We start from the raw sequence: 23017 nt of genomic DNA, 5'->3' as shown, positions 1-23017 counted from the left end.
TCCCCACACCCAGAGTGCAATGGGGACGGCACCCTACGGGGTGCTGTGTGCAGGGGGTCTGCCCCGCAGTGCCCTGTGCTGCTGAATGGGGCATTGAGCAGCACAGCTGGTGCAGGGGGGGGGGTGAGGGGGCTGCAGTTGCTCCTGACACTTTTGCCTCTGAATGTGGTGATAAACTCCCTTTCCCGATTAGCGTTGATCCCTCTGCCTCCAAAACAGTTGGCCCTAATGAACATACGGCCCAACAGCTGTAAGCGGTTATACATATGCATGGATATATATATTTATCCCCCCCCAAGCCCATCCATATATACTGGAGATCACAGCTGTTGCTATTCTTCCTTGCAATGCAGATCAGACGCTCTCTCTCTTTGGAGTCTTACTTGACCTATTTTGCAGGCGCAAGATTTTTTGTGATGATGATTTCCCCAGTTGGTGCTTTTGATTCCGCCTGAAACATCTTGATTGAAGGCAAACAATGGCAGCTCCGGCAGCCGGCAGCTCCCCGCACCCACACACCGCCCCAGCAGCCGCCACGCACCAGCTGGGGACCACGGGGACATGGGACAGGACAAGGGGACATACAGGGTGCAGGGACATGGAGTGAGACAGGAGCACACTGAGGACATTGGGGATGTGGGAACATGGGATGGGGGATGTGGGATAGGACAAGGGGATGTTGGGGACACGGGGGTGTAGGGGATGTGAGGTGGGATAAGGGGACACTGGAGATGTGGGGACACTGGGGATGTGGGATGGGACAAGAGGACACTCCCCAGCAGCCATTCCCTCCTATCACAGCTCCTATTCTCCTGTACTGCCCCTTCCTCGTGACCACCAGACCCCCACGTCTGTGTCTCCATCCCCTTCCACCTCCCAGATGTCACTTGCTTGGCCCCCAACCCCTTCCCACCTGCCAGCCCCATGTCCTGCAAACGAAGATGGCTTCCCTTGGTGTGGAGATGGGGCCTCATGGTGTCCTCCATTGGAGTCAGCAGGAGCCTCCACAGCCCTATGGACCCCCTTGGCACTCACCCCCCAGAGAAGGGTGCCATGGTGGCCATGTCCCGGTGTGGAGGAGCTCCTGGCCAGGAGCACACAAAGCCATTATTTGTTTGGCTTTTCCATTGTAAGCATGTCCCTCATCCCTGTTTCTACAGCAACCGGGGAGTTCCTGTCCTGGCCCGGATGGAGGGCACGAGGTGGCCAAGGGGGGTCGAGGTGCAGGGAGACATAAGGAAGGTTCTGAGGGCAGAAGGAGCGCTGTGTGGCCCCGGTGTGGGCATGGCAAAGGGGGGACGGCCCCAAAACTTCACTGCTGTTAGAAAACCTGGTGAGCCGACAGCGCTTCATCTTCCACAGCGCATCTTCATTTATTCATTATGAGATAATACCCAAATCTGGCTAATTAATATTCCTGCATATTTTCCAAGGGCTGATGAGGTATCTTAAAACATCTCTCCGAGATGGGCTTTCATATTTATAAGGTTGATGTGCAAACTTAAATTGATGGCGTCTAAATATACCCCTCATGTTTAAGCATGGGGCCACATTCCCAGGGGAGTCCTGGAGTGATGGGGGGCACCAGGGAGGTCCTCAGCTCACAAAGGCTCCTGGAAGCCACACTGTGGCATGGTGTCCTTCCATGGGGATAAGGGGTTTCTATCTGATGGCATTGACTGCTGCACCTGGGCTGGGTCTGGGGTCCCCAACCCAGTGGAGTACAGGTGCCAGAGCACCATTGTGCTAAAATCCTTTTCAAGGTTAAAAAAAGAAGTTGGTGGCAAACTGGGAGCTCAGTTTGCATTCACTCTCATTATGCTGACTGTCAATTAGGTGTATGCAAATGGGGGGGGAGGCTCCTCCACCTGGGGACCCATTGACACGGTGGAGCCCCAGTGGGGTATGTCCCTAAAGCTGGAGGAAGCGTGGGTGGGGACCTGGCCCCATTGCTGCCACAGCCCCAGAGCTGCACCCTTCCTGAGCTGAGCTGGAAACGAAGCACTGACCCCATGATGTGCCAATGGACAGGGGACAACTCGAGTGTCGGTGCCACCTCTCCCCTCACCACTCCACCAGATGTGTGTGCCCGGCCCCAGCTGTTCCCCATCAGCCTCCCCAGCCCCGTGATCCTTTTTCCACCCTGCTCCATGTCCTTCATCAGACACCAATTTGGTTGGGCCCAGCTGCTCATTTTTCTTTCCGCCGTGTGACAAGTTTTCACCCAGCTCCCAATCCATCTCCTTCCATTCACAACTCAAGCTGTTTATGGATGGCCCCTGCTCACCCCCTCCTCCTCTCCCCCATCAGATGGAGCCATTCATCAGCACAACCCCACAGCACTGGGCTTACCCCCTTGGTCCCGCTGCCACCACGTCCCCACGTGCCATCAAGCAGTTCCAGTGCTGGGGTCTTGTCAGTCGCTGGGGGTTTGTACCAGGGCTCAGCGCTGGGTTTGGAGCTCCAATGAGGCATGGAAACAGGTGGGGACATGTCCCAGAGCCCCTTTTATAGGCAACAGGTGCCTTAATGCCCACAGCTGTGCAGAGGAGGAGGATGAGGACAGCTGGGAGAGTAAAGAAAAAAAAAATGCAGAGAAACCCAACCTTGAAAAGAATGTCAGAAATCCCTCAATGCCTCCAGAAAGACCCATTTTTCCCTGGATGGGCCCCCCTTGGCCTCCATTCCCCTCCATTGGCTGCAGTGGCCTCCCCATTCCCCTCCATTGGCCCTGCTGACCTCCATTCCCCTCTACTGGCCCCACTGTCCTTCCTTCCCCTCTATCATACCAATTTACCCCTGGATTAGCCCCATTGGCCTCCATCTCCCTCTATTGGGCTCTATTCCCCTCTGTTGGCCTCCAATCCCCTTTTATTGCCCCAATTTTCCCCTGGATTGGACTCATTGGACTCCATTCCCCTCTGCTGGCCTCCATTCCCCTCTATTGCCCCAATAGAGGCTGCTATTCCTTTTCCCCTGGACTGGCCCCATTGGCTTCCATTCCCCTCTGCTGGCTTCCATTCCTCTACATTGCCCCAATTTTCCCCTGGACTGGCCCCATTGGCTTCCATTCCCCTCCACCAGTCTCCATTCCCCTGGAAGAGCAGCTCAGCCCCACACAACACCATTTCCTCACCCTTCCCACAGGGCTGGGGCCATGTTATGCCCAATCCTGCCGCAGGCAGCAAAGCCACCATCCCCATCCTCATCCCTGTGCCGCCACAATGGGGATTGTTCCAGCGGCAGTGGGCAGGACGCAGCCCTGCGCCTGACTCACATCCTTGGGCTGGGAGGGTCACCCCTCCTGCGTCCCCCTGGGAGATGAACCCAGGGAGGGGACCTGCAGCCCTACAGGGCACATTGGGTTCTGGGCTGGCTCGAGGGCTCTCATCCCAACACCCCAGAACGCAGAGCCCCGCGGAGCCGCAGCGGGCAGAGCGCAGCAGAGCGAGGCGGTTGCACTAAGTGATCACATTTATTTGAATATTTGTGTGTGTGTGTGTGTGCGTGTGTGTGTTCTAAAATCGGTTACAGAATAAATACCTGTGCCTTAGAGCAGGAAGTCCACTTTTTTTTTTATACAAAGTGCTTGTTACAGGAAGTTGCATCAGCGATACGCGGAGGGGGGGGGGGTGCGTTTGGCATCACTTCCCCTCCTGAAAACTAGAACAGTTTGTTGTTGGTTTTAATTATTATTATTTATCCGTGGGTTTGGGTTGGTTTTTTTTGTTTGTTTGTTTGCTTTTAAAGTTTCTTTTCCCTTTTTTTTTTCCTTTTTTTTTTCTTCTTTTTTTTTCTTTTTTTTTTTTTTTTTGTGCATTAAATTTCCTGCCATTGTGTATTTACAAATCTCTGAAAGAAGGAGGAGGGGGGGGGAGGAGAAAACAAACCAAACCAAAACCAACCAACGCCGAGACGTGTGAGAGGTGGTGGCCTTTAACACGAACAAAACCAGCCTTTAAAAAGAAATAAAAGTAACAAACCCCAAACCTACATGTATCATTTCATACTGAATCAATGATAGCCTTTTTTTTTTTTTTTTTGTGGTTTTTTTCTTTTTTGTTTTTTTTCCTTTCATTTTAAAAAGGGTAAAAGAAGGGTCTGGGAAAGGGGGAAACTGAACCAAACTGAAAGAATAAGTGAGAGAAGTGGGAGCAGAGAAGGTGCCATTGTCCCGTCAGAGGTGCCGGCAGCGAGTGAGGGCAGCGCGCCCAACAGATCCCCATCCACTGCTTCTCCGTAACTCCCCCCTCATCTCTTCCAGCAAGGGGCAGGAGGGACAATTCCGAACTTAAATTAAAAAGAATCGAAATGAAAGAAGCATCATTATTTCATTGAAAAATGAAAATAGAAAGGAGATGAAAGACGAACCCTCCCCAAAATCCTGGAGGGGCGCGAGGCGGAAGGACGCTGGGTTTGATTTGAAAGAAAACCAACAAAAAGTCCAAACGAAGCACAACTCCTCTCTCCGACGCGTCGTCCGCCGGGTTAACTGGTGACGTAGTGTTTGGCCGAAGGCTGGCCGTACACCCTATAGAAATCCTGCCGGCCGTGCTGCTGGGATGCGTCAATCCAATCCCGCACGGCAAGTCCCGGCAGCGACTGGGGCACGGCAGGCGCGGGTGGCAGCGGGTGGGAGTACTCCTGAGAGGAGACTGTCCAGGGGAAGTGCCCTGAGCGCGGGTAGGGCTGATGCCCGCTGTGGTTGGACACCGAGGAACAGTAACAGTTGTCCACCGAGCAGACGAGGATTTTGCGCCCGCCGTACTGCGAGAGCACGGACTGCTGAGATGACGTGGTGTTGGGGTAGTGAGATGGGTTGAAGACGGAGCCCGAGTGCACCGGCTGCGGGCCGCTGGGAAGTCCTACAATGTGCTGTGTGGAGCTACAAGGCACCATGGCTTGTGCGGACTGCCCCTCGCCGGACGACGCGCCCTGGCTCATGTACTGGCTGGCCACAGTCCCGGACGATGGCTCGAGGAAGCTGCCCTCGGGGAAGGCGGTGGAGTGCTTGCGCTTCTCCGCGCCGGAGTTGCTGACGGTGCAGGGGTACATGGGGATGCTCTGCAGGAAGGGGACAGGGGTGCTCAGGGGACCTGTGGGGGGAACAAGAAAGCGGGACCACATCAGGTTGCTGTCCTGACAGCCCCGGACCCGTAAATCAAGGCATCACCTCAGCATGCATCCATCCCACAAGCCACAGAGTGCCTTCACAGCATCTCCACATTCTAATCTGGACCACAGAGGGTCCCTGCAACTTGACGGCCCTCCCCACCTTCTCATGCTGGGACCTGCAAGATGCCCAGTGCTGGATGCAGGAGGCAGACAAACCCTCTTCCGCCAGTGCTCCCACTTCACTCACCTTCCAGCAGCTTCCTGAGCTGCTTCTCCTTCTTGGCGATCTCATTCAGGAAGAGCTTGGAGTTGAGGTGGCCAATTTTGGGTGGGGGCAGGCTGCCACCAGTACAGTTCTGTGTCCTGTTGAGACAGGGGCAGAGAGGAGAGGTGAGGGACAAAATGCACATGGGGCTGAGTCCACCTTCCCCACACTGGGCTCCTTTCCCCAACCCCTCTGGGGCTGAATTTCTTCCCCAGGAGCTGCTCCCATCTGTTACCCCCAGGATCCTTCCCAACACTGCCAGCCCAGCTCACTGGAGATGGAGAGGCAAACAGAGGCCCTGCAGCATCCCCAGTCCTGCTCTGCCCCTGTAGGTCATGCTGCTGTGCCTCACAACAGCCCCCTCCAAACACGCTCACTGCACTCACCTGTCCATTAGTATTTTCACGGACTTGGTGTTCTAGGAAGAAAAAGAGAAGCCCTGATCAGTGAGGACAGTCCTCATCCCAGCATCCACCTCCCTGTTGATGTCACCTTCTGCATCCCCCCAGGAGGGGACGCAGTGCCTGGGTGCCTCTGGCCAGGGCAAGAGGAAGCCTCTACATCCCATGGATGCAAGATATGCTGGCCCACAGTGCTCCTGGGTCATCCCACACTCCTGGTGGATGCACCAGAGCCAGCAGAGGGCCAGGCAGAGCCACCTGGTCCCTGGGCATCCTACCGCCCTCCCCATCTGGGTGAGCCACAGATTTGTCAGGGCCCAGGAGGGGCACTGAGTCCCAAATCCCTTTGTCCCCTCTTTGCACTAATCCCACTGGGCACCATTGAACCCACTAGAAATGTTGGCTGCTCCACCAGACCAGTGTCTCTAACCCCTCATTGTGAGCCAGGCCTCCCCACTGCTGAACCAGGCCTGTGGCTACCTCCCACCCCAACAGAGGGTTCTCACCTTCATGAAATTGATATCCTCAGTTTTGTCAAACATGACCTGGACAGAGCTGAGGAGCTTCTTGGCCTCCTGCATGCGCTCGTTGAGATGCAGGACCTGGGCTGCGTTCTCATTGCAGAATTTGGCCTGGGCCTTGTCCAGGATCTCCATGGTCTTCCGCAAGTCTTCGTCCAAGATCTGGTGCATCTTCTCATACTGCAGGCGCACTTCATCCTTCAGCTGGCTCACCTTCTCCTGGGGGATGGCAGCAGAGTCGGCCCCTTGGCAGCCCCAAACCTCTGTGACACTGCAGGACACCCAGATCCTTCCCCATCCCCATCCTACTGCCCACCCCAGTCCCACGAGGGTGCAGGCCTTAGTGCTGGCCCTGTTACCTCCACCAGCCGCTTGTCAGACTCCAGCTTGTAGAGCTGCTCCTCAATGTCCTGCTCCCGCTCCTCCAGGCGGTCCTGCTGCTTCATCAGCATCTTCTGCAGGGGAAGAAGAGAGGAGCAGCTGTTAGAGCTGAGCTCTGGGATCATCCCAGAGTAAAGCTGAGCTTGTCCTGGGCTCTCACCCCAGCATGCCCACATGAAGCTCTAAGGGCTGGGAACCTTAGAGGTAGCCCCATGACTACCATTTCACCACTTGGTTTGGTCCCAGCCAAGCCTTGGGGGGACACATGGAAGGATTAATCTGTTATGGAAGTACCACTTGGATGCCCATCACCCACCCCCAGTGTCTGCCGTGAGCCATCCTCATCCCTCCCATACACCCCACGCCACGCCACATCCTTTCTCCCATCCCTGCTGCTGTGATAAGCCTCAGAGCCAGTGTCAGCGTAATCAGGAGGGACAGAGAGAGGAGGCACCGAGCTGCATTACCCCGGGGCTGGGCCCCAGCGAGCACCAAAGAACTGGGACAGAACGCCATCGGGGTGAACCCCGGCCCCATGGAGGATCCTGACCCCCAGCACAGAGGGGCTCAGGCAGGGGGGGTGAGATGGGCAGAAAGCAGCAGCGAAGATGAGTTTCGAGGGGATTATTGCTATTATAAACCGCCACTCGGGGATTTATAATCAAGTAATTAATTCCTGGACGAGGTGGGAGGGGGAGGGCGGCAGAAGCTCTGCTGGGATTAATTGCGTTGTAGGGAAAGGCTGTCACCTCCAACTCTGCTCGGAGCAGGAACTGGGAGCCTTCTCCATCCTGTTGTTTCCCTTAAGAGCTGGGGCACCTCCGCCCTGGCCACATGGCACAGCCATTGCCCCAAAAGCAGCTCTCACTGCTAATAATAACGAGGAGCTAAAAGAAACCCATCCTCCTGCTCACAGCTGTGTGCCACAGCGCCCATGTGTGCACTCACACTGTGTAGACGTGGATGTGGCCATGGGGACACCACCAGCCCCAGGATGTGACGATGCTGCAGGGATTGGTGGACCAAGCAGCACCGGGTGTGCACTGTCAGCTCCATCCCATCCATGCCTGGGATTGGGAGTTTCTCACCCACAGCCACTGAAACCCGACCAGGACACAAGGGTACAAACTGCCCTTTTGGCAGTGAGAGGTGAAATCTCATTGTCTCTGCAGCACAGGCCGAATTCCTTCAGTATTTTGAAAAGGAAAATATATCCCTTTCCCTTCCATCCCCTCCCAAATCTGGTATTTCTGAAGTCATTAACTCCTCCTCCAGGATCAAAATTTCTCAGGGTAATTTCTCACATTTCACGCATGACCCCAGTGCTGGGATGGCTGCAGCTCTCTCCATGTGCATTCTCCCCACACGAGCCCTTCCCAGGCTCTGAGCAGCTCCAATTCATGTTCCGAGGCACAGAAGGTGCCAGGACCCTCCGGCTGTGGGTTTTGAGGAGCTCCTCAGACCCCATGAGGACTGGCCTTCCTCAATCACAAATCTGTTATCTCCAATCACAGTTATAGATGCAGTTCCCCAGCATGGAGGAATATCGTATTTCAGTGTCGACAGATGTGAACTAATGTGACAAATGAATTAACGTATTAATCTGTGGTCGGGAAGTTCCACCCCAACCCAGTGGGTTCCAAGTGAGGCAGTGCTGGCCGCTGGATGCCAGCTTGTTCTGATACAATTATATGGGATCTCACCCCTTTCTCATGGAAAAAAAAAAACCAAACAGCAAAAACAGCTGAGTCCCGAGAGCAGAATCAACAACAAGCAGCAAGAAATAAAGGCTGGGACAGAGCTTGTACCATGGTGACATCTCCAATGATGCAGGGTCACTGTATGGCTCCAGGCCCCAACCACTGCTGTAAGGAACACTTCTAAAGCCCCAAACCTGTGGAGGTTGGGGTATGGGAGGGAGCAGGAGCCCTGCAGCTGGCTGGGGCCAGGCACGTAGCTCCCTACATCCTTATCCCACAGCCCTGCACCGTCCCCATACCACCAAAGCACAGCCACCGCCTGAATGGAGACATTGTGCACTGCCACCGGAAGGACGGGATGGAGGGAGAGGGGCAGGACGGGTGAGGAGGAGGAAGGTGGGACGGGAGCAGAGGAGCGGCGGAGGACAGATGCTTTTCTTGGGAATGGCTCCAGCCACCTGCAGCAGAGTGCAGGACCTGCATCAAGGGCACCCATTGAGGAGCATCCCGGCATGGAGCTCTGCGGGGCTGGAGCTGGGCCTGAGGTCGTGCTGCTGAATGCTAATGTGCAAAAAGCCGGCGGCAGCGAGGGATGCACACACACACAGCCGCCCGGCCTCACACCTACTGACTGATATTCAAAGAAAAACCCACATGCAGAGCTATTCTGGTCCATCCTGAGGATGTCCCCTGGTGCTGCAGCATCACGGGCAGAGCCCACATGTGCTCCAAACAAAGGAGATCCCTCAAACCCAACCCAGGGCAGAGGGTGCTCCCCCAGATCAAGGAACCCTACAGACCCCGTGGGTGTCACGGTGACCAGCCAGGCACACGCAGCTCTTGCAAAGGCCTGCAGCACTGTCAGGAGCTGATTGCCTTACAGAGACAGGAAGGAAATGTTTGCTGCTGGGGTTTCATCTTGCACATACTTACAGTAAGGGGGGGGGGGGTGGGGAGGTCAGGATGGAGCACCAGGTCTCCCCTGCTGCCCTGACTGTGGGGTTTTGCTTTTCTTCTGCAGCTCCCTTTGCAGAACTGGGGCTGCTTGATCCCTGGTAGGGTAGAGGAGCTGCATGGGATATCCAGAGCTGGGAGCACCAGAGAGCCCTTTGCTCACACCAAGCAATCCCATCCCACCTCCTTGCAAGGCACTGAGCACTCCAGCAGGAGAAAACACAGGACAGAACCCCAATTCCTATCTCCTGTAATCACCCCAGCACCCCAGGCCCCATCCCCGCTGCTCACTCCAACAGGGGCTGCAGCCAGGCATACCCCCCAGCCACAACTTGCAGTTGTGGGGACATGCTGATGTCCATGGCCCTGGGACTGAGCCCGTCCTGCAGGATGCCCTTCCCCCTGTTTATAGCTGCAGCAAGGAAAAGCCTGTGAGCAGGGGGAAACCAGGAGGCCTTGCATGGCAGAGGCTGGCAGCAGGATACTGGAGGCCAGGAAACAGGGACCTATTCTCAGTCCAGCAGCGACCTTCAGAAGGACCTGGAGGCCATCCATTTGCCTCCAAAGCCCCTGCTTCCTCCTGCTGCAGGGATTATTTGGGGCTCTGCCTTCTATCCAGCCACACCAGCAGGGAGCCAGGTGACACTTCCCTGGTGTCAGGGGGTGGGGACAGCCCAGCTCCTGGCCACAGTGCAGCTCCCAGCTCCTGCTTCCACTCCTTTAGACCCCAGCTTCCTCTAAGCATGATACCCAGGAAGGCTGTTGCTGTTTTTCTGCAGCAGCATCCTCTGGGATGAGAGTTTCTATCAGTTCAAATGGAAGCTGTGGGGGCCCTAACCTTCTTTTCTCCCTCTTCAGTCCCTTGTTTCATAGAGACAGCCCCAACAGGAGGCTGCAACTTGGTCATATCACAAAGCCCTGCCCCTCACACCAGCCCTCTATCACGCTTCTGCTCTGTATCATCCATGAGTTATTCCTTCCATAATCCCCATGAAGAAACTAACAGGCTTTGGCAGCACCCCCAGTCCTGCCTCCATCCGCTGCCGTCCCGCTCACCCCCAGTGGATCCCAACACCCTCCAAGCTGCTGTGTGTTGCAGCCCAGCACCGTCCTGGCTTGATGCCTTTGCCTTCCAATGCTACCATCCCATTCAGACCCACTCCCATCGCCCGGCAGCCAGCCTACCCCCATCTGCAGCCCCTGTACAATTGAGAAACCCACACTCCCTCTTCCAAACAAACATCTCAGATTCAAGATCCAGCTGGCCTGTGTGATCTCAGAGTGTTCTCCCCGCAGGGCTGAAATGCAGCCAGCCTCTCCCTCCCTTCTGCTGAGGGCTGAGCTGCCTCTCCCCTGCCCAGAGACCTCTGCTTGACATGAGCCTGCAAGGTCTGAGCCCTCATCCACAGCCCCTGCTCCTCCTCTTGCCCCACGGCTCAGTGAGGTGGGTAAGGGCTGACCCTTCTCCCTGAGACCAGTCAATGACTTGGACCCAGATTGAGGGCACCCAGGTGCCACCTGCAGTGCTACCCAGGTGGCTGGTGGCTCCCATGTGCCAGCTACAGAGATGTCCATCAGCACAAAGAAGGTAACCCACGGCCACATGCCCCATCACTGTCCACTGGCGCAGAGGTGACAACCCACAGCCATGTGCCCTGCCATCATCCATTAACATGGAGGTGATAACCCATGGCCATGTGCCCCATCACGGCCCAGTTGGGGGTCCTGGAACCAAGGAGCCCAGCTGTGCCCATGGCACAGAGCTCCTCTCTGGGCTCAGGGCAGCAAGGGAGAGAAATCCCCACTTTCATTCCAAGGCAGTGACTTTCTTCCTCCTAACCAATGCAGTTAAACTTCCAACTGCTCAAGGCTATTCTCATTTGTACTGGTAAGTTAAATCAACACCAACAAGGGCAGAACGGGTTTACGTGCACCTCGGTTACTGGCTCACACCAACCAGAGCACAGCTACGTTTCTCCAGGCAGCTTTTTGTTTTTTCTTTTCTAATAAAGATAAGAGGGCACTTATTTCTTTTGTGCACCTCTGACTGAGAAATGGAGCCTGAAAGTGACTTGAGAGTCAACGCCTTACGGCAAGTCAAGGTGACTTAACGCATCCGGAGAGCTCTGCAAAAATGCAGATCAACTAACAAGAGCTACAAAACCTGTTGGGGGCTGAGAGGCTGCTTAGTGCTGCGAGGTGCCCACTGGAGAGCACGGGGATGGATGGGGCGTATGGCCGTGGTGATCCCAGCAACTGAGTCAAGGTCTCCACTTCTCCTGGAAATGATGTGTCTGAACACAAGCACCTGGGCTCCATGGGCTGAGCACCATGGCACGACAGACCACAGACCCCCACACTGACACCCCATAGGGAAGCCATTGGGTTTTCTCCCCCGCCCCGTCTTTGCGAGGCGGTGGCTGTTGAGAATCCGAGCGCCCGGATTCTAATCTTTATGAATCCCGTAGTCAGAGCGTGCTGAACAGCAGCCCAGCAACACCAGATGTTCAAACAAAGCTGCCAACCGACAGCTGTCTGCAGCTTGCAGCGTGTTTTTACTTTAAAATGCAAAATGATACCAATCTATATTAAAAGAGAGACATTCGGAGCCGGGCGATAGCAGCTGAAGCCGCGGATATTGCTCTTTCACGCAGGGTGTGGCAGTGGGAGGAAATATCTCAGAAACTACTGCTTAAGCCGCCCTCCCAGCCCCCCAAATCCTGGCCCCTTTCCTAACGGGAAAGAGCCTCACGTTACCGCCTGAGTGCCGTGAATGTACCAGTGCGTGTCCAAACAAGCCAGCAGAAAGAAAAATGCGGCATGAACAAACACGGACTAACCGAGGGTGCCAGAACGAATCCAGAGCCACACCTGGCTGCGAGCACAGCGGGGACGGGGCAGCGCTCACTGCACGCGATGGAGACGTGCAAGGGATGCAGGGATGGGTCCTGGCACCGCCTGCCCTCGTGCCCTGCCGTCATCCCAGCACAGGGAGCAGAGCCCCCGTGAGGAAAGCGAGGGATGGATGGACCAGGCGAGGGATGGATGGACCAAGCGAGGGATGGATGGACCAAGCGCAAAGCCTGCGGCCATGGGAGGTGGCCAGGCCTGGGCAGGGCACAGCCCTCGTGGCTCGCAGGGATGGAGCAAAAAGGGCTCAGCCAAACGTGACGTCCCATCTCCCCGCCAGCCGCGCTCGCAGGAAATCCATGGGATCAGTCCCAGCGCCGCCTCATTGTGCTCCGAGCGGCGGCAGCATGAATGAATCACGCTCCTCGACGTGACACCCAGCTCCCAGCAACGTCCTCGGGATCAAAATATTTACATTGCAAATGAGTAAGAATAGGACCGAATCCCCTCCCCGGCTCGGTGACACAGAAGGGCCGAGCCACGGGCTGGCGGAGCAGAGAAGCACAGAATCGTTTGAGTTGGAAGGGACCTGTAAAGGCCATCCAGTCCCCTGCACTGAGCAGGGACACCTACAGCTCCCATCAGGTGCTCAGAGACCCTCCAGCCTGACCTTGGGTGTCTCCAGGGTCAGGGCAGCCACCCCCTCTCTGGGCAACCTGTGCCAGTGCCTCACCATCCTTACTGTAAAAGACTGATCCTTGTATCCAGTCTGGAGCAGAAGGCAGGGACCTGGGCTCCACAGCACAGCGATGCCAGACCAGAGGGGACCACACATCCCACAGCCCCATGGTCCCCTTGGGGAGCACGCTGGGACCCATAGTTCCCACCCAGCCAGCTGCTGAGCCCTGCGTGCTCATGACACAACTGTAACCAAAGAGATGCATGGAGCCCTGGGGCAGCGCAAGGAGAGGCAAGCCCCCGGCTCCTGCAGCACACAGCCCACTCCCCAGCTCCCTGAACTCCCTGTTTTGCCCCTGGCACAGCACGGTGTCAGCAGGCATTACTTCACAGCACCAGGCTTCCTGGCGGAGAGTGGGAGGAAGGGGAAGAGGAGCCCAGGGCAAAGGCAGCCAGCACCTCCAGCTCCCAGAGTGCAGGGCAGCATGGCCCCTTCTCCTTTTCATTGCCCTTGACTTTGGGAAGGAATAGAAACATCCTATTTTCCAGCCTGAGCATGGCAAAAGATTGCACACCCATTGAAAGATGCACAGGAAGAAGGGTCAGGAGTTTATAGCAATCTGCTCTTACAAATAAATGAATTCAACCTCCTCCACTGTGGTGGGCCGCTGCCCACATGGGAAGGTGACCCCTAAACCTCAAAATGTGACCGTCTGCCCTGACTGCCCATCGTTAACCACACTCATCTGGCCTTGGTTAATAAACAAAAGCAGGTAAAATCAACAGATCCAAGCAAAGTCACTTGCCACCAGCATTCCCAAAATTCCTCTCTCTGATCCCATCCTCAAAGCCAAGCATCCTTTCATGGCAGTACCCACAGCCCCACAGTGTCACCATGCAGCCTTGGCCACCCCTTTCCCTGCAGCCCCAATCCACCCCAGCACCTAACAGCTCCACACACCAGCCCCACGCTGGCTTGCTTTTCTCTTCCCCACATACCCATGAGATCATGGGGACAGGGGACAGGATGCTGCAGGGGACCTGCTCCATGTCAGAGGCATTGCTGGGGAGGGGGTTTGGATGCAGCCCCCAGCATTCTACTTCAACATGCTGACTGCTGCTCCTGGGAGGACACCTGTCATTGGTTTTTAATCTTGCCTGATTACGGGCCAGCCTCTGACATTATCGATCTCTAGCCCCCAAGGTGTCATCTATCTTCCAGATCTGATGGGAGATGAGAGCCCGGCAGCTCCGACCCAGCCAACACCATCCTTCCCAAGAGCAAGGACCCACTCTGCTCCCCCACTGGTGCCACCAGCCTGCACGAGCCACGCGTGAAGCTCAGCCTCCAACCCCAAACAAGAGGGATTTTGCTGGCTGCCCTCTCTCCATGCAAGTGCTGCGGAGCTGGGCAAAGCAGAGCAGCCCTGAGGAAATCAGAGGGCAGATGGACCTGGCATTTGATCCGCAGACTCAAAGCCTGGCTCCTTGTGTCCCCAGCACATCAGCAGCACTTTATCAAGTCTGGCAGCCCAAGGCGCCTCCAGCACCCGTCACTTCCCTCTTTCACTTTCATTATCCTCTTTTAAAGGGGATGCAGTGGAGCACAAAGGTTAAGGGATGTGCCAGAGCCATGCAGGATGGGCAGTGCACAGTGTGCAGCCAGAGGAGCCATTTCCAGCAGGGGCCGTGCTGCCATTTTCTAGAAGGGCAAGTCCAGCCCCAAGAGCTTGTGCCCACCAGAAAACACATCCCACGTGCTGCTTGGGGCCTGGGACAGCTTCTCCTTACCTGCATGCCACAGCTCGGGGTCCACACCCCATGGGCTCCCACCATCCCATGTCCTCCAGCTCCCAGTCCCAGCTCCAGGGGAAGCACAATGCTTTCCTCAAATTCCTGTGCTGCGATGACACATGACTGCGGGCAGCATGAAGGTTGTCTGCTCGGATGCTTCTCGTTGCTCCCTACAGCAAAGCTCAGCCTTGTGCTTTGGGAAGGAGGAATGTTTCCCAAGGAAGCTCCAGCTTGAACATGTAGATGACGGTTTTGCTTTTGCTTGTCGCCTGGTGTTATTTATTAGATGACTGCAAAAGCACCTCAATAAAGAGTGATCAGCACTACACGTGCTGACAGATATCAGGAGCCACAAGCAGGCCTCAGAGAAGACCAAGGGCAGAACCACTGGGGTGGGAGCAGCCCGTGGGGTCCCTGCTGCAGTAAACCCCCCAAATCCAGCCATCCCCACCATCACAGGGCCTGACAGCATGCAGGGAGGGAGGGATGGGAGGAGCAGCCCCCTCCCCAAAGGGACAGCACAGGGCAGGGGACCTCATGGCATATTTCTTCCACTCCACCCACCCAGGAGCCATGCATGGAGGGGCTTCTGCTGGTGGAGCTGGGTGTACCAGGACAGAGAACAAAGGGAGGCACCAGCACCCCCATCCCTTTGTCTGAGTGCAGAGGAGTTTCACCTACAGGGAAAGCCTGCTCCCAGCCAACAGCTGGCAGATATGAGCGGGGAAAGGGACACAGCCCCCTCCAGCAGGAGGGTACGGAGCCCAAGGACATGGCAGTGTACATAGGAAAGTCCCTTCCAGCCACCATCTCCCCCGCCCCCAGCACATCCAAAAGCAAAAACCCAAGAGCCTGCAGCACAAAAATAGCTGCCCACCCCCAGCACGATCAATACTGGTCTGTGTGTGACCCAGCACCAAAGCCCAGAGTTCAGCTCCAGCACCAGGAGCAACAGCGGGGCTGTGGGGGTCGGGGGCTTGGAGCCACACAATAACCAGCTGAAGCTGCTGTACAGCAGGGAAGCTGCATCTCCATTAGGACACAGGGCTCCAGCACTGGGATGGAGCTCCCAGGTCAACCAGCAGAAGAGCAGGACCAGGGGGATGCAGTGCAATGGGGAGGGGGGAGAGAGGCAACCCAGCGCCGCGTCCTGCAGCCGGCTGGCCTGACAGCGTGTACTCATATTTCAGAGAGACACAGCCATCCGGAACGTCACTCCCTGCCAACCGCCTCATCTGGAGCCATCCGCAGCTCGCTTGTTTGCAACCCGTGCCGGAGCCGCCCCCCCCCCAGAGCAAGCACAGATCAGGGAGCTGAGACAGGAGAGGTACTGGGAGAGAGAGAGCATGGAGATGGGGAGGAATGGCAGAGGAATTAAATCACTTGGTGCTAATTTATGTGTTTTCTGGCAGTTGTGGTGCACCGGACCAGCAAACGGAGCATTTTGAGAGCGTGGTACGCAGGAGCCATGGCTCCAGAACAGCAGGGTGCTGCTCTGAGACACAGACTTTGCTCCTGTCACCACCACAGGCACATCACAAGGCAGAGAGCAGGCAGGCATGGTCCCCTGGTGAGAAGGGACCAGAGCTGCCCTTATCAGGAAGGATCCAGCACTGGGAACCTCTTCCTGGAGTTCATCTGGAGGACAGATGTAACATCTCTCGCGTGCATCCAGCATCTCGTGCTTGCAAACAACCACCCAGCCCTCCATGCTTGGGAGCAGGCATCTCCTCCTGTTCCCAAACACAGAGCATTCAGCCCTCCTTGGCAGAGAAGGGCCGGGTACCCCTACCAGACCTCCTCCTATGGATGAAGGGAAGGGGAGGACAACCCTTGCTCATGCCCCACAAACCCCACAGCTCCCCATAGCATCTGCCCCTTCTTCCCTACCAGCAAATGCAGCTTCAGTTGGGTACCGCACCACACGAACCCAAGCTCTGGTTCCATCAAGCCACCCCCTTCCTGCAACAAGCCAGCACCTCCCCAGCCTGCAGGCTGCCGATGAACGCGGCAACTTGACAAAGTCACCAGCCACCGCTGCAGATCTGCAGCATTTCAGCTTTTCCCCCCAAGAAAAAAGCAAGGCCAGACCAGACTCTGCCCCAGAGCCTGCGTGGCAAAGCAGCATCTAGCTCCAAGTGTTTATTTATAAATCTGTACATACACGTACATTTGAATTCTGACAGAATTAATTCTGGCATCCAGCTAATTCAAAGCATTCCTCCCCCATCACACTACTGTTGCAGGCCAGCCCAGCACAGAAGCTGATTATAAAATACTGCACTAGCCAGGCATTTCTGCAAAGCCCTGTGCTATTGAGCATTCAGCCTTCCCTTGCTTGGCTATTTCATTGTTTCGGTGTCGATCCCTCCTCTCTTGCCCTGTGTTTCCTGGTTACTTTTGTCCCTGCTCTGGAAGCACCGCTGCTCTCAGCCCCATTTCAGGGTCAGATTAAAAAATAAATAAAGAAATTCTAAGAAATTAAGGATAAGGGAAGAAAAACTCCCAGCGCATACCAAGACTTCCAGCAAACAGACCAGGTAACCAGCAAAAAAGGCAAAAATGCAGCAGTGTGCAGGCAGAGCTGGGGCCTGAAGCCCGCTGCCTTCCTGCAAAGCACAGTGGAGAAATCCCTGTGTGGTCACACGCTGTCCCCTCAAACAGAGCGCGGAGAGGTCAGGGCAGCCGGCAATGTAAGAGCCTCTTTATTCTTGGGCAGTTGCACGGATCTGATCGCTTGTGCCCTTTGTGAGCCATGGAAATCTGCCTCCTCCTCCCACCCCCTCGAGCTCTGCCCCACTCTGGAAGGAGCAAGGGCCGTCAGCATGGGCTCCTGTACCACCATGGCTCTGGGGACAGCTCACAGTCAGCGCTTTCCCAGAGCCAAGGGAGGGGAAGAGGAGGTTCCTGGCATTCCCTGGCTCCCAGGAAGTTGAGGAATGGGAAGGACCATAGACTCATTCAGACTGGAAAAGACCTCTAAGATCACCGAGTTCAACCATCAACCCACCCCATGGCCACCAAGCTTTGTCCCCCAGTGCCACATCTCCACCCCTGCACCCCTGGCTCGAGCCCTACAGATGACGGCCTCTTTCCCCCTCCCACCCCGCTCCTCACCAGCACCCATTCACACAGCACTTTCCACTGTGGGAAGAGAACATCCTCAGGCACGGCCTCTCCTCCTCTTCACCTCCTTCCTCCCACTGCAGACACTGGATGCCTGCATCCCCCACCTCCGCTGTCACTTCTTGGGTGACTGTGCAGACAACTTATGGCTGCGGGTCTAAAGCGAGCAACTGCTGGGGACTTGACAGGCTACAGACAAGGGAAATGCTCAAGCTCAGCAGGAGAAGGCCCCACATCCAGACCTCAGGAGGGACAAATGCTGGTTCCAGCTCAAAGACCTGCAGAGCCCCCATTCTGCAGGGCCTACCATGGGGACCGGGTACATTCAGAGAGCCCCAGGGAGCGCCTGCCAGGCACCAGCCCACAGCACTCAATTCACACCTGAGAACCCGGGCCCTTGCACTCACAGTGCCTCCGTGGGCTGCATGCCACGCTCCTCATAAACAACTCATCTGGAAAATAAGCGAGCCCATAAAAATCCACCCCATAGCAAGTCACCAAACCTGTTCTGGAGTAAATCGACCTACAGCAGCTCAAGCCTGCAGTGGGGCCGACCCCACATCGCCAGCAGCAGGGTTTGCTCGGTGCCACCCATGGCACAGAAGGGAGCGTGGGGATGGGACAGGGGACACGCACACTGCCAGGTGCCTCTGGTGTCACAGCCAGACACCACGAAGGCTCCCACACCTCCCACAGGTCACGGTGCGTCTGCCTCCTCTTCATTCAGTCACACCGGGGTTTTCAGAAGGCAGCGGGATTTTCTCCCGACTTCCCACACGGTGCAGGAAGGAAGGTCATGGGGAGGCTGTCTCTGAGCCTTGAAGCGTCACCAAAGCAGCAGCGGAGCCCCCAGCCATCCCCTTCCATTGGCAGCCGCTCCAGCAGCAGTACAACCAACCACATCCCACACAGCAGTGGGACAAACACAGCAGCACCCAGCAAACACTCGGGTCAGCCCCTGCCACACGTCCTCCTTTGGCTGCTGCCTTCCCACCTGTGCTGCCGTCCTGGCACACAAAAATACACAGGGATCGTCCTCCTCCGACCAGGGGAACTTCCCGATTTCAGCCCTGGAGAAGGTCCTCCCGTGCTCTGGTTTGGGAGGTAAATGGCACCAGCAGTAAAGATGGAAGGAAACACTGTTTTGTTTCAAGACCTCGACACAAACACTGCGTCAAGAAGCACAAAAAGAGGGTGGGTTGTCAGCGTGTTATTTTTTTTCCTCTCTTTAAGCACTACAAAAACAGGAAACAAAGGAGAAAACATCTCACGGGGGGGGAAGGGGAGGTAGGTGCTGATACGCCCACAAAAGCAAGATTAACCACATATTTTATTTACTGCTTGCACCTTTGGGTTCACCCAGCTGTGAGCCAGGGCTCTGCAGGTCCTCAGAGCTTGGTGCTGTGCAAGCTGAGGAAGCACTGGCTGTGCTCCCCAAGGAGCTCTGAGCCCCCGCCTGCCCAACACAAAGCCCCCAATGTGGGCTGCAGGGAACAATGACGGCAGAGGGCACTGCACCCCCCAGCCCCCCAGGGTTGCCTCCACCACTGGGTCAATCCCACGCCCGTAACCCACGTGCCAGACACCGGGCAGAGGATGAGGCTCTGAGCCTCCAAACTTTGACTCACTTCTCAGTCAGGAGCTTCCCAGGGGCACATGTGGAACAAATCTCTCAGGGCCACTTGCTGTTGGGGACTCACGATGCTCCAGGAGCACATCCCCCAGTGTGGAGCCAGCCGGCAGCTGGGAATCCCATGCTGACACTGGCACATGGGCAGCCATCACTGCTGAGCTCACACGGGATGGGGACACGCACGTGGCCCAACACAGTGCTGACATAGCTACACTCTTGGTCTGTGAGAATAGGGAGCCATAGCGGGGACCCTGCCACTGCCCCATTGCCCAGCTCCAGGCTGAGCACCCAACGGTGATCACAGACAGGCTGACCACTGCAGGGATGGGAAATTAAGATAACGCAGTGATGGAGGTTCTAAGGGATCTGGCCAAGGTCACACCGTAAGGCTGCAGCTCTACGACACAAACCCTTCACTGCCCGGCCGCACATCCTCAGATTTCACAGCGGGGCCAAAATCCGGCCTTGCTTTGCGCCAGGTTCTGAACGCCAACATCCAGCCCTAACGACGGCACAGCAACAGAACAACGCAGAGCGGGGATCGATGAGATCAAAGCGTCCTGGAAAAGGACCTGGAAAAACACTCCGGGTCCCCGTCCCTGCCTGCCGGGGTGGATCCCCCACCCTGCCAGAGGGAGACCAAAACCATTCCCTATAAATAGAAACAGCACAGCCCTTCTCCATCAGCCTGCCCGGGTCCTTCCCCTCCCAGCGCGTGTGGCACCTCCATGGAGGTCTCTGGTTTTCCCCAAAAAAACCTGGAGAGGAAAATAACCTTCCTGTGAGCTCAGGCTGGGAGCCGCCCCCCCCCTCCCCACCCCCCCGCAGGCCTGGCCGTCCAATTGGAAAGTAATTATACTGCAATTTTTATTTATGACTCCTTTTTTTTTTTTTTTTTTTTATTGCTAAATGGTGACTCATTTTGGCAACATTAAAATACACAGGAAATCATCCCCATTTTACAGTAATCACCATTCAATTCATTGTTAAATATTTATTTGTCGGACCAGTGCCGGGGCCCTCCGGAAGGGTCGAGGCGGGCGGGGGGCACCGGGGAGACAGCGGGGCTGTGTGATACCCCTCAGGGTGCGGAGCCGTGGTGAAAACCGCTGCCAGATGGCCCAGCCACAGGCACGGCCGACTCACTTTCCCCATACCCAACGCCTCCCGCTGCCGGAGGGACTGGGGGCAGGCCCCTGTCACCCCTTTATCCTGATTAGAAAAAGCACTATTTGGCCAAAACCCAACCCTGAGCCCCCGGAGCAAGAAGCCACATCTCTGCTGAATGCCTAACACGAAGCTCATCCGGTGCCGGCCATACGGGAGGAAAGGGAGGACAGTGGGAAGAGCTGGGCTCTGACATTCATCAGCCTTACAATGGCCAGGGCCACGTCCCTGTCGCGCAGCGGCTTTGTCATCCCAGGGCTGGGTGCCTGGATCTGCATTTCAGGGCTCCCCCCCCACACACACCACCACCAAATTTCAATGCATGTCAGTGAGCAGCCTCCAGCTGACCCTGAACCACCGCAGGGCTGAAATCTCCAACCATCCTCTCCTCAGCACCGGGACCCCCACCTCACACCAAGGGGACACCAAGGGCCCAGCAGACCCCCAGCAGACCCCCATGGGAGGCCCCGTCCTTGCAATTAACCCCCCCCCCCGCTGCACCCGGCCGAGCCGTGATCTAACATGTCTGTTCCTGCTGACTTCCTCCTGGCTGCCCCAGTGCTGCGGAGGGCACTGGCAAAGCTCTACAACAACAGGCCGCGGTGTTGGCAAGGAGGATGGCTTTTGGGTAGGCGCTACGCAAACACCAGCCTGTTGGGAAACAAATACGGCACGCCACAGATCCAGGAGGCAGAGGGAGAATCCCCAGCTGAGAACCACCACGAAGAAGCTCCTACCCAACCCAACCTCCACAATGATGGGAAACCTCCTCCAGCTCTCCCCAGTGGTCTCAGTACCGCTACCCCAGCACCTCCTATGGAGCATGGTGGATAGACCTCAAATACGGTGGCCAGCTGATGACCACCAAATGCACCCAACAGCGGCTGCTCCATGGGGTGGAGACCCCCACAACATCTCGCACAGGGACCACGATCTCAAGTACGGTGGCCAACCGACCGCCAAGACATCAACCGACTGCACCCCACCAGCGGACACACCACTGGGTGATCATCACGACAGCTCATGGGCCTCAGTGGACACCAGACTCACCCTGATCTCATTGCGCCGGATCTCCACGTCACACACCGAGTGTCCCTGGTGGGCCCCGCTGTAGTAGCAGCAGAACTGGCAGACGGCCACCTGCTCGGCCTCGCAGTGGTACAGGCGGTAGGCGTTGTGCTGGGGGCAGCTCCAGGCCCGAACGTCGTCCGCCTCCACCAGGAGGTGCCCACGGGCCGTGGAGGGCTGCTGCAGGTGGGTCTGGACGTGGGACTGGCAGCACGGGGCCTCGCACCTCAAGCAGATCTTCTGGGCGGGCAGTGGGGGGCCCCGGCGGCAGAAGACGCAGTGCAAGACGGAGGGAGGCTTCTCCAGGTTGAGCGAGTTGAACTTCTCCACGATGTTGGTGAGCTTCAGGTTCTTCTCCAGGTTGGGTTTCTGGTTGTACGCCTGGTTGCACTCCGGACAGCGCACCAAACCCGTCTCCTTGGCCCACGCCTCACCGATGCAGCCCCGGCAGAAGTTGTGCTTGCAGGGGAGCTGGACGGGCTCCACAAAGACGTGCAGGCAGATGGGGCAGATGAGCTCCTCCTCGAAACAGTTCTTCCAGTTCTCGGCCATCGCTGCCGGCGCTCGCTGGCGGCTCTCCCCACCAAACGGCTCAGTTGGGTCTACGGACGGGCACTGGGGTGGCGTCGCCCTGCAATGGGAAGCGATGGGGTGAACGGCCGGGCTGCCCCTCCGCCCCACGGAGCTCAGAGCCACGGGGCAGCACTCGAGGAATCTCGAGCAAGGAAACGCTACAGAATGGCTTGGATTGGGGGGGGGCTGAGCCCAGAGCTCATCCAGCTCCAAGCTCCCACCACGGGCTGGGTGCCGACCAGCAGGTCAGGGACCAGGACCCGATCCAAGCCGGCCCCAACGCCTGCGGGGCCGGGGCCGTATCTGTGGCGTCTGGTTAAAAACGCAACACAAACAGTTAAAAAAAAATCCCCAACCAACCAACAAAACAAACCCAACGACCCAGCAATGCCACAGCGCAGGATTTACAGCCCCAAAGCCTGACCCAAAGCAGCAGCGGGTTTCCTTTCAGCAAACGGGGTGAATCGAAACTTACCGAAGGTTGAAAGAAATCCATACAAAATCCAGCGCCGGGCTCCGCGTTCCACATAAAGCTCCGAAATTCAGCGCTCCGGGTTCGATTTTTCGTTCCTTGGGTTCGCCGCCGACATTCAATATTTTAAAGGGACTTCTGTCCCTCCTCCGCCTCCCCCCCCCCCACCCCCCTCCCCAAAGCTGACTACAGCAGAGCGCCTGGGCTGCCTCCGGGCTTTATCCCGGCTTTCTCCGCGATGGGAGCTCGGAATCGGAGTCTTTTAAAGGAAACAGATCAAAGGGTTAAGATCCAAAACGGGAAAAGGAGGAAGACCGGG

The 23017-nt window shown here is 56.6% G+C and overlaps 1 protein-coding gene across 1 annotated transcript; it reads right to left on the bottom strand.

The window, feature by feature from the left end:
* Positions 1-3456: 3456 nt before the first annotated feature.
* On the bottom strand, positions 3457-22836 carry TRIM8 (tripartite motif containing 8). The gene is made up of 7 exons (XM_015866972.3): positions 22702-22836; positions 21636-22284; positions 6662-6757; positions 6288-6521; positions 5767-5798; positions 5363-5478; positions 3457-5096 (listed from the first exon to the last, which is right to left on the bottom strand). The coding sequence occupies exons 2-7, from the start codon at positions 22203-22205 to the stop codon at positions 4489-4491; spliced, it is 1656 nt and encodes a 551-aa protein (XP_015722458.1). The 5' UTR covers positions 22206-22284; positions 22702-22836; the 3' UTR covers positions 3457-4488.
* Positions 22837-23017: the final 181 nt, after the last annotated feature.

The sequence above is a fragment of the Coturnix japonica genome, chromosome 8 (genome assembly GCF_054131305.1).
Source record: "Coturnix japonica strain WE chromosome 8, WE-NBRP24, whole genome shotgun sequence".
NCBI lineage: Eukaryota > Metazoa > Chordata > Aves > Galliformes > Phasianidae > Coturnix > Coturnix japonica.
The sequence above is the reverse complement of the archived record's forward strand: the minus strand, read 5'-3'. Positions and strand labels throughout refer to the sequence as shown.

What these genes read in the sequence shown, in the direction of transcription:
- TRIM8 (XM_015866972.3), bottom strand. Translation starts at nt 22,205, where the DNA reads ATGGCCGAGAACTGGAAGAACTGTTTCGAGGAGGAGCTCATCTGCCCC. An exon ending in TCCGGCGCAATGAGATCAGG is followed by an intron (nt 6,758 to 21,635) that starts GTGAGTCTGGTG and finishes CTTCCCCTGCAG; the next exon opens with AAGATGCTGATGAAGCAGCA. An exon ending in AGGATATCAATTTCATGAAG is followed by an intron (nt 5,799 to 6,287) that starts GTGAGAACCCTC and finishes TTTTCTTCCTAG; the next exon opens with AACACCAAGTCCGTGAAAAT.